The sequence below is a fragment of the Carassius gibelio genome, chromosome B20 (genome assembly GCF_023724105.1).
Source record: "Carassius gibelio isolate Cgi1373 ecotype wild population from Czech Republic chromosome B20, carGib1.2-hapl.c, whole genome shotgun sequence".
Taxonomy (NCBI): domain Eukaryota; kingdom Metazoa; phylum Chordata; class Actinopteri; order Cypriniformes; family Cyprinidae; genus Carassius; species Carassius gibelio.
Window position 1 is genome coordinate 22,922,954 of NC_068415.1, and position 17,175 is coordinate 22,940,128.

The following is a 17,175-nucleotide window of genomic DNA, read 5'->3' on the forward strand; positions in this document are numbered from 1 at the left end:
ATGTCACCGGTAGTTTCCAAACTCTTGATTTCCCCATGCCCTTTGTTTTTCCTATAGTTCTGATTGACTTCCACTTTTCTTTAGCATCCAAATTGCTTGCATTTCTTTCAGAGTCAGCTTCCTCGTCTTCCTCCTGGTTTGTGTGTGTCATTATCGAATGCAAGACTTAGAATGCAGAAGCAATGGATATAACTGATAAGACACATTCCCTACTTTTATTATCTGAAGAATTACTGCAACAGGACACAGATGAACACGTAGAAAGACCTGTGAGCAACTGTTCCAATACTTCTGCTCACATCAGACAGGGGATGAAACTCTAAAAGTGCTGATCTTCTTAGCTGGTAAAACATCTGTGTGTTGAATCACCCAATAATAAAATGTCTTATATTCATCTTTTAATCATATTTACATATTTCTTGACTCCACAGCAAACAGAACAATTTTGTCTTTACTGTTACAATACTTCTGGATGGCACTGTAAATAGCAGATATACAGTGCCAACGATATATATATATATATATATATAAAAGATAATGAGTTTTATTTATTAATTTATTAGTTCATTTATTTGGCATTAATAAATCAATTGATTAAATTATTGATTGAAGATAAATCAATTTGACATTCTATGTCTAATTTTAATGGATCTTATAAAAATTCCTGAAAACTCCCATCCCTATTACATAATATTCTTATACAGTTCCACATAAATGCATAAATACTATTTCACATTTTTAAAATAAATTCAAAGCAAAACTTGAAACAGCACATACATATTCAATTTCTCATTAAAAAATAAATCAAAAAGTTATATCTCACACAGAATCTTTTACCTGGCCCACTGGCAGGTGATATGGGCCCAGATCGTGATTGGCTGGAGCCCACAGGTGACCCAACCGGCGAGGGCGAGGGCCCGCTTCTCATGCTGGGGACCCGGGGCGAGGCGTGGGGTGAGAAGGGCGACTGGGCGGGGTTACTCTGTTCTCCCTGGCTACTGGTGGAACCCGAAGCGCTGACGGCCGAACTGAGACCCGCCTCTGTTCCGGTGGGGAGGTCGTCTATTGAGCCAGATAGATCCTGAAGTACACAAGCACAAGAAACTTGAGTTGAAGATTGAGCCATTATCCAACTTCAAAAGAGCCAAGCAGCACAGCAGGCTATACATAAGAATATATTTTGGAAGTAGATAATATAAAGTATATTTTGATAATGGACTTTATGTCACTCTGGAAGAAAGCAAATCAACGGACAAAAGCAGTTCTGAAGCAGCAAACCTGGAAAGACTGTAGGTCAGTCTGAACATAGTGCATTCATTCCAAGTGTATGCTGCCAAAATTACAACCAGTGCCAATCTAAACCCTATAAATAAACCACTTAGGGGGCCCGGGGCCTTTTTACTCCACAAGTGATCCTGCATGCAGCCAACAGTCTCTGAATTCATGTCTGCAAATAGTCATAATCAACCTTGCGACCGAAATTAGTTTGCAATTGCTGAGGTGATAACAACTCCTGGCCTGAACTGCAGCAAATGATCTTTTAGTTGTTTTTTTTTTTTGTGAGCTCCTGCCCGTTGTCGAATCTCAATGATCGCTCATTGTTATTCCCCATAGGCTCAAAAGATGATACTGGAAGACAGGCCATCAGAAGTACTACCAGTTTTTTGTAACTAATAATAAGGGAAAAATAAAACCGATTTCCTTTGGCGTGTATTACATCAGGCCAATTCTGCTGGAAGACTATGAAACAAAACTTTCCAATGAGGCCTTAAATTCCAGGACACATGAGCCAGTGATTCCAGCACGGAGCGCAGTGAATGATTGTGATGGAAACTCAGGCGGTCTTCAGAAGAGACTAACTTCACGTTGCAGGCTTAATGGTGATGACCTAGTTGAGGATGAAGAGGAACATATGCTCAGCTTTGTGCAATCCCACATATCGGCCTCGATGAGAGAGTCGTGAAGACTGTGGGTCAACAACATCCAGCGGTAACTTCCTCCGCTGGAAAGTCTCTGCTTTTCCAGTTACGCTAGACAGCTTGTTAATGTTATCGTGGATTGTTTTTCCAATGACTCAAAAAAAGAGGATAGTCACTATTTACATTTCAGAAGAAGTTCACTGTATGGGGGACAGAGAGCGCTGACATCTTCAGTCTCAATGAATTTCAGTACTTTTAAAATGATCAAATGTCACCATTAATGACGACTTCTCTTTCTTGATGGTCACGAGTGAATGATGAGTCATTATTCAGTCATGACCGTCAAAAAGGAGATGTTTAAACTGCTCTATTTCACCGTGACCAGGGGCTCCAACAACAGATCATCACTAGTCAGAATGACTAATGAACTGTATTCCAAGTCATCTCAAAGGGTAAGTTCACCCAAAAATGAAAAGTAGCCCATGTTTTACTCACGCATATGTCCTATGTCATCCGCCCAGAATGACTTGTGTGTAAATATTACAAAGGCTACGTTCACACAGCAGGGCTTAATGCTCAATTCCGTTTTTTTTTTTTTTTTTTTTGCAAGGCCGTTCACATTTCCAATTAAATGTGACCTTTTGTGATCTCCTGTGTTAACGTGAAATGACCCAGAAGTGACCCGCATGCGCAGAAGAGTACTCAACGGTGAACTACGTCACTCGTTGTTTGCGGAAGTAGCTAACGTTAAACATGGATGTTTGTATTTGGCTTGGAGGCTTTTTATTTTTCGCTGGCATTGGAGCCAGGATCGTCTGTAACCACGCTCGGCCATTTCGCTGGAAATGTTTTTGTAAACCGCCCGGTTCCGATAAGAGCCCTCGAGTTTGGACTGAATAGAGCGGTAACCCCAAATATTAATTAAATCTGTGACCTCGCTTCCCTTCTATTGACTGGCCTCAGCAGCATCGTCTGCCATGGTTGCTGTTTATCTTCTCGTTCCCGCCTACTTCAACGCAGAATTATGACGTTTGTATCGTATCAATGACGTGCGGGTCAGATACATGTGGCCTGGCCGTTCAGACGGAGGTCGCATTTCAAAAGATCGGATACGTATCGGATTCAGGACCACATACCCAAGTGGCCTGGGTCACATTTGAAAAGATCGGATCTGTGTCGTTCAGACGGTCATGAAAAGATCAGATACAGGTCGCATAGGGGCAAAAAAATCGGAATTGGGTCATTTCAGCCTTCAGTGTGAAAGTAGCCATAGTCTGTTAACAGGACATTAACAGAAGCCAAAAATGCTGAAGACGGACACAAAGAGGAGAAAATACTGTAGCCAACAGAGCAGATCACTGTTGCTCGAAATATTTGATATAAAATATTTTATGGTTATATGGATTTATCGCTGAAGCGAATTCAGAAAAGTTTCAATGGCATTTTCTGTTCCTCTTATCTGTCTGTAATAATAGTCTTTTGGGCAGCACGCTGGCATATAGCGCCGCTGTGCTTCGGGGATCCCGAGTTTGTGTGCCAGCTTATGGACCTTTCCCAATTTCATCCCCCTCTCGCTCTCCCAGTTTGATTTCTGTCAACTTACTGTTCTATCAAAATAAAAAAAGGCCAAAAAGAAATCTTCTTTTCCTCTTATCTCCATGTAAAACGAATTAAAGTAGTGTTTATTAGCGCAGCGCTGCTTTATTGTCAGAGAGAGAATTTGTGTTCTCATTCAGTCCGTCTGCTGTTTCTGTTTCGTGCAGGGTGTCTTATGTAGTATAATTTAACAAAGCTAAAGTCAGACCATTGTGTTTTGGCTTTAAATATCGAAATTATACAAATCTAATTCAAATCAAAAAACAAATAAAAATCTAAACACATACTGCTTATGCTATATGTCTGTAGCCTTTTTCTGGATTGTGATTTAAATGCGGTGGTTGCTTCTAATTTCAACTACAGATATTTTAAGGCTATAAGGCCAATGTACAACAAATAATTTTGATCAAAAAATTAAAAAATAACAAATCAATCAATTGCCAATTTGCTGATTTTTTTTTAATTAGTCATGAAAAATTTCTAATCTCAAGCAATATGGAGTTTTCTTTTTCACCACTCTCAAAAGGAGTACTGTAAATATGTTCATATTTAAATATGACACAACATGATTGGTTATAAACCACTGTTGAATACATTCACATGATTATAAATAGACGTCAATGAGATTTGAAAAATGTGGCATTTTTGTGAATAAAATCTTGAACTTCTACATTTCCTTCACAAAAAAATCTATCGGATGGCTTCAGAAGTCTTTTATTTTATGACACTTTGCTATTTTTGGAGCTTTGTGGAAAAGAGCTACGAGAACATTTTTTAAAAACGTTTCCACAGAAGAAAGTCATTTGGGTTTGGAAAGGCAAGTAAACGATGACAGAATTTTTGGGGTGATCTCAAACTGGAGGATAAATGACTTCTGTTGTTTTCATTTTGGTGACATGTTGTATTCATCTCTGCAAGCTTTTCTTGCAAAACTCCTAGTGGTGGAAGTCAAACCACTTCAACCTTGTACAAATTAGTCGAGGCTGGAGCTTGCTTGATTTATGTCCATAATTAGTTATATTCGTTAAGTCTCTGACTTCTTTAATTGATGAACGCAATTATTCAGGCTCATTGGCCATTTAAAGCTCCTCGCTTCCCATCTCTCACCCTCCAAATCTCAGCAGTGGAGAGAAGACGGAGAACAAAAAAAAAGAAAAGAATGCAGCATCCCTCTCTTCTGATTGGTGAGATTGAGTAATGCAGCCCACCCAACGCTCATCCTTCATCATTTCACATGACAGCCTCCGTACAAGCCAATTAAAACATGAAGGAGTTATGAGAAGATAATTGGGGAGCCAGGCATGGCCATTTGAAGCCTGGTCTCTTTAAAACCGCTCAGAAATCAAAACCTGGATTTAAGGGCTTTGTTGAAGTGGAGGCCAAAAATAAATAAATTGTAATAATTAAAAATGTTTAATATTATATTATCGAAGTGTGTATTTACCCTTGTTGGCAGAGCTTATTGTCCAATAAGGTATCATCCATTTAATAATATGAATTAAAATTATAATTTACACTCAATACGTTACTACAATACTGAGGTGCAGATAATTGCCACTATTTGCAATGAGTAGTATAAATAAAAAAATAAAAAATAAAATATTTTAACATTGTAAACAGAATCTAGCTATCTAGCATCTATAACTAACGAAATTTGCTATTTCCACTTAGTGCAAATTTATTATATTATATTTTATTGTATTATATTTTTTAAATAACTAATATAACGCCTGCAATTTTAATTTAAAACTATGCAAACACACAAGAATAACCTAGACATACTGTAAGTAAAAGCAATATGGTGGACTGTACCACATGATAAGGTCAGTACAATTGGTTGATAACATCTTTCAGGCAGGGCATAGTGTAGACTCAATTAATAATGGGAAGATTTTTTTTTCTTTTATAGCAAAAAAAATATATAAATGTCTTCTGTTGAAACCCCAGGAGAAGAAATCCAAAAAATGGATGCTAGAGCACTTAAGGGCTTTTGTGCTCCAGCCAGTCATAAGAAGAGACAATAGATAGTCGCACATCAGTGAGGGAGAGGGGCCGTGAGGCAATACGAGTGCACACGACACACACACACTGACACACACACACACACACACACACATAATGCGCTGACGGAGGAATTCTCTTCCCCTGTTGTGATGCCTGACAATCTGAAAAGAGGCTGACATATTGGGTTTGACGAAAGCGTTCCCCAGACACAGAGAGCGAGCTGGAGCCAGGAGTGGAGGTGGATTAAGCAACCGCAAGAGAGATGGAGGGAAAATATGTATCTTTCTGACAGGAGAAGGCAACAATAATAAGTCTTCATACTAAAAAAATGACTGTGACACAGATAGGGTCTATACTTCTGATGTAAAATGGTATATATTTCACACCACTGGTAGGCTGGGAGATGAACTCTGTAGTTTACTCAGTGCTTGGAAAAAAAAAAAAAAAGTGACGCATGCCTAAGCGTGAATGGCAAAGACTTTAACCACAGTGGGTGTGATCACACCAACAGAGCGAAACAGCGGGGTTCAGGAAATAAAAAGGTCATTCAAAATCTCCATAGTGAAATTGATTTTTACTGATAAAGTTTAAACCTTTCAAGATAGACCTTCCATGATGATACACTACCAAAGGTTTAGGTTGTTCACCAAGGCTGCATTTATTTGATGTATATATATATAACCCTAAAAATAGTATCCATTAACAGTTTTTTTCAGCCAATACTAATTTGGGAGATGAACTGATAATAGATCAAAGCTAATGGTAACATTGTCTTTTTTTTCTCTATATGTCATCTTCAAGCAATGGAGCATGTTTATCACTTGACGTCATGGATATAAAGTGGCCAACGGAATATATGATTGTGTGTATGGAACGAAAAAGCATAAAAAGTGAAAACCATTTGTGCTTTATGGTATATAAGAACTTTATTCATTCTCTCATACACTAGGTAGATAGTTTAGCTCCTTTGTTTCTAAGGAAATGCTGTAATGTTGTGATTAATCTTGAAGCTGGTTGGGTTAAGTTCAACTCTTTACTGATTGTTTTGAAATACTCGCAGAGAAAACGAGTGAGAAAAATACTCCCAGAACCAAGTGTGTGGTCACTGATGAACTGCACTCAATGTTTACTTTACAAAGCGTCTTTAAACAAATCATTGCAGTATAATCAAACATTTGACATGTTTAATGACACGATAACGGCACTGGCTGAACACTGCATGACTCCATTAACATTCTGGACCAGATCTACTTTATTACATAATAGGGATGTGCAATACAACATATTGGATCAACAAAGAAAGAGACCCATTGTCTAACTGGTTTTGGGTTCACCTGACCAGATTGTACATGTTTCTTAGTGGGTACTTACATAGGACATGCTGCATAAAAAAAGAAAAAGAAAAAAATGGACTGGATAGAATGCAAGTCACTTTGTTTTCTTAAAAATAAATAAATAAAATCAAGTTAAACTACTTTTTACTTGAAAACATCTAAAAATGCAACACTCATGGTGGGATACTCAAGAAACAACAAAAGATAGGATGCATGAAAGAGGCTTTGTAATTTGCAAATGCAAATTTTCCCAAGAGAGTTTAACTGTACAAACTGTCTAACATCTAAAGCAGAGCATGCAGACGAAACGCTAATTAAAGCACCACTGCTTAAAACATCAAAACCCCCACCAAAAAACTAGTCAAACTTACTAATCTATTAGTAGTCTGTTGGACGAATAGTAATAGCGACAATCCCAAATACATAATGGAAAAACTATAAAGGAAATCAATAGGACAGTAGAGACTGAGACAGACAGATCATTACAGCAAGAGTGTGTGTTTATAGGGAGAAATGAATGAAGCTGCATCCCTTTTAAGACACACAGATAAAACGAAACAACAAAAAAGAATGGACAACAAAAGATGACTTTATCCGCACTGCGTGATAATGAGAAATTCTCTGTCTTTGTACGAGGAACCGAACTGATAGAGCTGTGTGTGAGAGAGAGAGGGGGGATGTCAGATCTCCCGTCACCTCATCATATCTCATCTTGTCAGTGGTAGCATCAAAGAGCTGTCTGATAGAGCATGTAAAATTGCTACCATCACATATACACACGTCACTGTGTGCAGCTCCCATTCACAGCCTATTAAACACTGAAGTGTGACAGTGGCTTTCTGTTGTGGCTGATGTCAGTGCTTCAGTCGACAGCAGTGATAGGAGACGTCTATGGCTGATCAGACTCGCTCAGCAGGTGGCCTGTCAAAGTCATCCCAGCCATCATATCTCACCAGGACCCAGGGCTCCAACCTGCACACTGAGCCCTGTGCTGAAGAAAATGGGTTTTAAAAACTGCACTCCTCCGTTTCAGTTTTATTTCTGTTCCACTACTGGCACAAACTGGAATTGCAATTGCACTTGTTTCAACTGCCCTAGTGGGCTCGGCCTTACATCATGCTGACAAGACTATCAGTCCAATACTGTTTAGACATCTTTATATATACCTCATCTCTTGTCTTTCACAGAAGAAAATCAGCCTTATAGGTTTAAAGTTGTTATAAGGGCAAATAAATTAAGACAGACACACACATTTAAGGCTATTTTTTACGCAAAATTCACTTTTACATGTTGTTTGAACATAAATGTGTGTTGGCAGCGGGTGTGCACAATCACCCTATAATTATAAAAGTCTACCCGCTCCTTTTTTAATCCCTATAAAACATAAACTGTGTCTCAGAACAAGCCTTTTGCAGAATCTGTACAATGTGATGTCACATTTTACAAGCCCCGCCTACAACTGTTGACGGACACTTCTGTATTAGCAGAATGAGCAATCAGCCATGTTTATTTTTCACGATACAGCATTTAAATGCGGACTGATGACAGATCAATCAGGGTGTGTCTTGGCTTAAAAACCAAAGACTGACAGCACTGTCAATTAAGAATTGTGGGAGGGGCCTGTGCAGAACTACGTCATTCTGCCAAGTATCTGAGAACGCCTTGATATGAGAAAGGGGTTTATACTTATCAGAATTTATATCGGGAAAACTTTGCGAATATCGAATATTTCAAATTCAAGCATACTTTAACAAAAGAACGCACCAAACATCCAAAAAGGAAACATGATATTGTGGACTGCTCTACATTCCTCTACTACATGAACTCTCATGAGTGCAGTTGGCAGATATCAAGAGTTATCAGTGTTTAGCTTATTTTAAGCAATCTGGCAACCATGCGCACGCAAACGCCCGCTCCTCATTGCGGAAGCACTGCCGCAGATGATCTGATGACTGATGACTGGAGTTTAGCGATCAAAATGAAAAGCATCATTCAGCCGGTCTTTGTTCTGTCATGGGATCTCGATTGTATTGTTTGTGATTGTGGTCACTGTATAAATGCACTAACTCAATCGCTGTTGTGTGCATAGAAAAACAGAGGCTATGGCAGTGAGGAATTAATAATATAAATTTAACTTTTATAATATTTTTCATTAGTTTTTACCAGTTTTCATAATATAGACAGAGAGAGTGTATAAGTCTTTTGTATTTATATATATATATATTTTTTTTTTTTATTTAAATGCAAATGCAAACATATTGAGATATCGAATATCGTAAAAAAATCGGACAATATCGAGATATATATATTTTTTTCATATATCACCCAGCCCTAGCACAAAAAAAGTTTAAGCGTAGTAAGACATGAAAGAGAACTTTAGTACTCATATGCAGAGTGACCGACACTTGATTTCAACGCATGATTTCATTGTGATATATATGATAATCAAAACCAAACAGATGTTTTTAGCAGAAGGTCTTAGCTAGTAAAACGGTCATTTTCTAAGAAAATTAGAAATGTATTTACTTTTTTTTTTTCACAAATGCTCGTCTTGCACTAGCTATGTGATGTGCATCTACAACTTCACGCATTACATTTCCGTTGGAAAGGTCACACGCCGCATAGGTGGAAGTACCAACCCAGTGTTCACAAGAGTGGAGAAGGAGGACCATTCAAAAATTGTTGTATGTTGAACGAAACATATTTATACGTCTTTGTAACAGTTTATTGTTTAAAATGGTTTGTTTGTGTGCATATCCTGGATGTTTAAATATTTTCAAACCTATAAGATTTCTTCTACTAGAAAAAAACTTCACCTTTCCAACGTGACTACATAAAGCCTTAAGTCATGGACACGTATCGCAGAGACAAGCAATTGTGGGAATGGTTGTGGAAAATGTTTCACTAGATAAGACGCTTACTCCTCAGCAACTGGGAACATGTAGAGCCCTTTGAATCTGCAATTTGGACCTTCAACCCGTTTGGCCTGGAATGTTTTTTTTAGATTTTTTCCGACTGAAGAAAGACTTGAACATCTTGGATGACATGGGGGTGAGGAAATTATGATGACATTTTTATTCTGGACTGAACTAAGACCTTTAAATATCGGCAAACCTTTTCACTACCTGTCCAATCTGAAAACATTTTATGACTATTGAGTGACAGGCGTTAGAGTATGATCAAACAGAATGTATTTTTGCTTGTAAAAAAAATATGTGAACTGCCCAAGAGTGAGGAAGAACTGCAAAGCTGATGAACAAAAAATAACCTGCGAAATGTGTCACAATGGTCAGACGGATCTGCTTTGTTCATACATAACATCATAAGGTCAACTGGTAATGTTATAACTCCACGTAACGGAAACTTGACAGAATTGATTTAGCTGTATATCTGAAAAAGTTCTGTTCACACATCTAAATGGTAATTTACCAGTAAAGAGTGTGTGAAATGCCTATCTACAATTTAACATGGTGTCTGCATTGTTGAGTTGGAACGGCATAGAGGTTTTTTTTTTTTTTAGGGTAACTGCATTTGCTCCTAAATAAAAATCACTGATCAGTCCCACCCTCCACAGTAGAAGGTGGCATCATGCCAGCTGTGGGCGTCGTCTGCTGTCTGCTAACAATTGCCGGGAGTCTAGCGATGGGAGACAGTGCTGATGAACTACATCCTGGGGTGCACATGTTCCATTCTTCACCCAAATCAAAGGTGGAAGCACCATCTGTCTTCAAAATATGTTTTCTCTTGCACACACATACAGTGACGACCGTATTCTAGGTTTGTATTCCAAAGAGTCAAGAGCTTTAGTAGGCAGAGTATACTTCGTTTTCCATGTTGTTGTGAATGGTTTTCCATTCTAGCCATTCAAAGTGTACCCTATAGATCATGAGCATGTTTGGACAACTGTGGACCTATGGATGTTTTCGAGCATTTAAATTATTCACTCAAAAAGCTGTCTGCAATCGGAAAGATGATGGATAACTTTCAGACTGAGCCTGAGTGGAAAGTATAATTTCAGCTTTAATACTGGACAAATAAACATCACTTAGAACAGGTTCCTCTGATATCTAAAGAAAATATGTTGTGAATGAATGTACAATTGTATCATTGAGACAATGCTTTTTTCAAAGCATGATGTGGATCAGTAAAGTACAAATTTGCAAACTCAAATACTAAAGGATTTGAGGTGAACTTGGGTTCAAAATGGCTCTTTTATATATATATATATATATATATATATATATATATATATATATATATATATATATATATATATTGATTGTGTGATTCTCCACACTTCATGATGTTTTAAGATCATGTTTTAAGACATAACATTTTTATATATTATATAATTAATCTATAATATATACTGTATAATATAAAGATATTATATTAAAACATCAGATAATGGGATGGGACATGTTTTTTTTTTTTTTTTTTTTTATCATATGCATAAGTTTTAAATGTTTTTCTATATGGTTACATCAAGGCTTTGTGTGGAGAAAGGCCCACTAAGGAGCTAGATGGCAGTGGTTCCTAACTCTGTTACTGAAACCCCCAAACAATGCACACTGTCAATGTCTCCTCTATCTGACACACCCACTCCAGGACTTGGAGTCGCTACTAACGAGCTGATGACCTGAATAAGGAGTGTTTGAATAGGAAGGCCAAAAAAATATACACTGTTGGAGGCGCTTCATGAACAGGTTTGGGAACCACTGCTCTATAAGTAGACCCCACTCATCGGGCTCAGGGGAAAAGGGGCCAACTCAAACCAATTTTGGGCTTTGTGAATTTTAGCGACAGTACTGTATATCATAATCATCTGAAGCACATGCATATTCCTGAGAGGCCACATTTTATTCTGCCCCAGAGCAACACAGAAATAAACGGATGAAAGAAAACAGAGATGGAGACGAGCCCACTTTACCTCAACTGAATGGCGCACTCCAGCTCGGCTGCTCTGAGACTCAATACTACAACGAAAGGGGGCTTGTGCTATGTGCATACTAACATTCAAAAGCTTCCCCTCTGTGATCCTCAAATCCAATCTTTGTTAAAAGCAGACATTAATCTTTCATTTCCTGTCAAAATTCAAGAGGTCCGCAGAGTAAAGCTACAGCGAGACAAAGCTCCAATGTCTCGCTGGCTGAACGAATTCCTTGTCAAGGTCTTGGCTTGAGCGAACGGCTAGGGTTTGGGGTTCAAGTGACCATACAAGGAACGATGGCCCGTTGGTTTTATATCTCCCCAGACAGTCTGAAGGAGGTCACAGATGGAGCATGTTTCTACTGGCATTTTAGCTTTAGTGGCGCTTTCTTTGACAGAGAGTCATCCATCTAAGGCGGACCACAATTCCCTTATCATCGATTAACAAAACAAGACTGTTTGAAACCCAAATTAAAAAAAGAATTGGATCCACTAAACCAATTAGCATTGTTAATATGGGCAATGAGAGCGCCTGGAGGCACGGAACAGCTTTCAGATTATCTTTCCTTATTGACAAGCTGCAATGGGACAGCTTGTCATTTTTGCGGAAACACAGGGATGGGTCAACGAATAGTTGATTAGTGAGGTTGACTAGTTTTTGTCGTACATTTTCATTTTGATATTTAACCAAAGCGTGTGGTTGCTACAACCAGACACGTTCATATTCAGCAACTGTCCATCATTTTTTTGACACCAGGCATGTCGAGAAAATTCTGCATTTAGCACCATTTCATTGTGCTCCACCTAACTAGTTTTAAACGCAAAGCTTGCTAAGAAAACTGGGGCTGAAGTGGGAGGAGAATTATTTAAGACGAATGGGTTGACTAGCTGTTGACTAGTTGATTTTGTAGCTCATTTCGCACGTCTCTAATGAAGGAAAATAAAAGGACAGATAAAAGATTTCGACAAAACATAAAAGGGCTTGGGGTGTTTCGTCGCTCACGCAAGCAGTGACTAATGTGTGCGTCTGCCGAGTGAGTGAGACACAGTAGACAACGGCAAGGCTGTGCTTGATTTGATGAGCTGTTGATGAGAGCCGCCTGGATCCCTGTAGAGGCTTCAGAGAGAAAACGAGCGCGAGACGCACACACACAGCCGAGTTAGGCCTCGATCTATCCTTCACTTCCTCCCCGAAGAGCAGCTTCAGCCAATGGAATCGCAGATTCCCATCCCCCCTGATGTCCCCTGCCAACGGCTCAGCCAATCAGACGGCTCTCTTGTCTGCTTCATCAGCACGGCCCTGGCGCCTCTCTCCCCTCCCTCATTTTCCATCCCCTTCGTGCTCGTTCTAATTATGGAGAACAAGTTGTGGAGCACGGAGAGAGGGAGTGGAATCAAAGGAGCACGGGAAGACAGAGTGGAACGAAGGAGAGGAACGTCGGAATGGTGGGGGAGAGGGCCGCATTGACAGGATACAGATCAGCCTGCAGGGCTTGGGGATAAACAACGATTCTTTCAAGCTCTCAGTAAATTAGAGCGCTGCAGAATGATGGTGAGAGTGAGTCGGCCGTGTCTGTCTCTCTGCAGCGGTGTTATTGCGGGAAAGACACAATCCTCTCCTTCCGGCCAGTCTGTGACGAGAGCACAGGCAAAAACGAATGAAGGGTAGACAGCAGGACTAATATGAGAGATTGGGTAAAGCAAGAAGGGATAGAAAGTGAGCTGCTTTTTTGGAGTGGAAATGATCAACCCAAACAGAGATCAGTGAAGCACCACAGTGATACAGCAAAAGCCTTTGTGAATCCCCAAAAACCTAGCTGCCTACATAGGCAGAATTTTAAGGCATCGGTCATGCCCCACAATACCAAGTCTGTTCCAAAAAGAAGATGCTTTTCTTCAGGACAAATTGTAAGACTGCTTAACATGAATCCTTTGTGAAGGAGGCAATCAAAGAATGCACTGCGTCAAGCTCAAAAAAAAAAAAAAAAAAAAAACTGTTCAAGATGGCAGAAGTGAGAGAAAGATTTATTATACATATTTGTTTTGTGTTTTTAGTTTAGCTATGTGCTGAATTGTGCATTAATTAGCTGATTTGCTGGTGCAGGCTTGTCTAGAGAGAGGATTTTAAATTACTTTTAAGGGTGATTCCCAGCTTAAACCAGTCCAGCAAACCCAATGTATGACCATTTCCATATAACACGTCTCAAAATGGTCACCTATGAAGTCATATTTCAATTTGGATGCAGCCATAGAAGACAGCTCACTACGTTTTAGAACAAACCTTTTCCCTTTTTTTTTTCCAACCCAGATTTAGTCATGCTCTGCCTCCATCTTATTTATGGTTCTGAATATTCAGCTTCTGAAAGCAGTGCTGAGCTCTCATCTGTCTTCCCAGCCTTTTCTCATTAACCGCTCTAAATTCTCAACTCCGACTCTCATATAAACATTAGTTGGCTAGACTGTGTGCAATTCAAAGAGGCACATCTACAGTCTTAAAAAATGTTCAGGACACAGAAGTGGTCAATAAAGGAAAAGTGTGATGAAAACACACAAACATAGTGCACGTTGTTTCGGTTTATTGTGCTTCGGTTGAATGGCAGAAAAGGTAGACAGTGGCCGAGAATTAAGTATTTCCATCATATATTAGGGCAGAAATTATTAGTCGAAATTATGAAAATGTTGACAAAAAAAATTGTCAACAAAATTTTTTGTTGTCGAGTAGTATTTTGATCCCATGTAAACTAAGGGTGCTTCACACCTGCCTCATTTAGTTTGGTTGAATCGTACCAGAGTTCGTTTCCCCCTTTGGTGTGGTTTGTTTGGGCAGGTGTGAAAGCAGCAATCGCACTCAGATGCGCACCAAAGGCGGACCAAACAACATACCTAGACCTGCTTGAAGAGGTGGTCTGGGCACGCTTTCAAACAAACTCTGGAGCAGTCCGTTTGTGGTGAGAACGTGATCCCACCTCGAACAGACCCAACTGCATAAAGTACTGATCTGGGCATGTGACTGCATTTTGGTTCGTTTCAACTGGTTCAGACCAAAGCAATCAGTGTAATGCGAAAAGGAACCAAAAAAGCTGAAAAACGCTACAATGTATAATTGTTTGCCCTTGGTTTGGACCAAATGAACCGAAGGCCCTGTCCGCACGAACATGGGTATTTTCAAAACCGCTGCTTTTCTGTTTGTTTTGGCCGTTCATCTACACGCAAATGCAGCACCAGGTCACTGAAACCAAAACATTTTTGAAAACTCCTCCAGGGTGAAGATTTTCAAAAACTCCTGTTGTGGTGTTTGGCTTGTGATGTAAGAGCATGAGCTGTTATCTCCGCCTACTGAAAAAGTTTTCAGGCTTCTGACTGGCCAACACGGCTTTACGTAAGATCATATCGCCACCAGTTGGCTTGGCATGTTTTTGACAGTCCTTCATAGCATGCGTTTATGTTTTTTATGTGGACAGAGATTTTTTTTAAACAAAAGTAAAAACTTTGTTTATAAAAATACCTGTGTACGTGTGGACATGGCCTAATACAAGCAATAATGCAGTTGCAATACAATGCAATAATGCAGTTTAACCATTGTGGCACAATAGAACAATAATGTAATTCAGCCCTCCTAGATAAAATTCAAGAGAAGAAGACATAGCACTTTAGAGTAAATGCTGCTGAGCAGTGAGAAAGCAGCAGTTAAGAAAGCATCTCATTACAGCGATGTGGATGTTTGCACAAACTCTCAATAAGGATACTTAAATGTTAAGGAGGTGAATTTACGAAGCAAAACCTTTACTGAAGCCATTCCTTGAGATACATAAAAAAGTATTTCTGTGCTGGAAATAAACAGGAAGACTTTAGGCATTTTATATGATAAGAGAGTGTACAATGCTGTGAGTAACATGACATTAACAAGGAAGCTTAAAAAAAATCAATTTTTTACAATCCTGGGCATTTATGGCTACGGAACAGGATGAAAGCCATCATCTGAAAAACCAAATCCAAAACAAAAATTAATTCATTAAAATTCCCACCCACTGTTCCTTGTGATATGAAGCAGGCTAAGATTTTAAATAAATCTGACTACCACAAAGAAAGAAAAATATATTTACTACAAAATCCACATGGTTAATGATTTTTACTGTTACTATGGTGAAATGACTCCAAAAAGGTACACCATATGTGTAATAAGAGGTGTTTCCTGTCAATGCTTTAGTGCAACCACGCTATGAGATAAATATTACAAAAGTGTACAATCCTCAGTCGTACAACTATGGTCTACAACAATATAGTGTACTCATTTAGTCTATGGCAGGTTTTTCCTCTATAACTATTTACGAAGTCTGCAAGCTTATGATCCATAGTGTTTTAAAATTGGTTCATATTTGAAAAGTCATGTAGTGTGTGCCGCCTGGTCACTTCACCTGCGTCAACTTACAGATTTACAATTGGAAAGTTAAAAAAGCCACCCAACTCCTCTGTGACCTTCAGTAAACCAGCTTTTATTGTGAATAGAGGGGAAAAAACTGTGATCCCATGATTCTACAAGTAAGAGAAGACCATTCATCATCATTGAGAGCTTTTTCTAAACCCAATTTCTCTAATAGAAAAGGCAAAAAAGTAGGAAGAATTGACTAGGAGAGACCAAAAGGGGTCTAATTACGTCTGCAAGGTCCAGCACATGTTTATTTGATTCGTCTTTTAAAGGAAGTGCTTGATTAAATAAATAGAGGCCAGGAAGCGCATTTCTAATTCTCTTTAATGGAAGATGATGAAAAAGCCCACGGCTCGAGGCAGAGCGCGCAAAACCCACCACGAGAGAAACGCAGGCCATCAATCTCGCTCTTGCTCATACGCATTTCACCTCTTAATGTTTTCCCCAACTGCAATGCATTGAAGATCTGAACACAAGCACATAGAGAGGCTTGGAAAGCGTCAGGTAAAAAGGGATAAACTGTACAGAGATTCCCACCAGCCCATAATACCCAAGGCATGTAAAAGAGGTTTAAAAAAATCACGCAGAACACCAAAGCAATATTTGTTCAGAAAGATGACACAGGGGGAGACATGAATAAAATGTGTGTGAGAGTGTGTGCGCACGGCTTCGCTGTTGAGACAAAGGCATTTACGATTACAGCAACACAAGGGCTGCCAAAGAAACAGCGTTTTACCCTTCACAGAGGTGAGCGTTGAGCAAACTGCAGGTGACAGAAGCTTTGATACACTGATAAACAGCACTGAGGTTGTTCCTATAACCTCCCCCTCTCTCCAACACAAAGATAAGCCAGCTGTGATGAGCTCTTACAGAGGTGTAATCCTTCTCTCACAGACACATCTTGGCTGACACACTTCATCACACTAACAGAGAGGGGTTGTGTGTAGATGGCCATGTATGAGTTTCC

At 39.2% G+C, this 17,175-nt stretch overlaps 1 protein-coding gene across 6 annotated transcripts in view; it reads right to left on the bottom strand.

Annotated features, from left to right (window-relative positions):
• LOC127983794 (AT-rich interactive domain-containing protein 1B) overlaps nucleotides 1-17,175 on the bottom strand; it is an 81,334-nt gene that overhangs the window by 29,898 nt on the left and 34,261 nt on the right. For all 6 annotated transcript variants that reach the window (XM_052586128.1, XM_052586127.1, XM_052586130.1 and 3 more), the window contains exon 5: nucleotides 838-1,081. In XM_052586128.1, coding sequence (XP_052442088.1) covers nucleotides 838-1,081 — 244 coding nt within the window. The remainder of the gene's footprint in view (nucleotides 1-837; nucleotides 1,082-17,175) is intronic.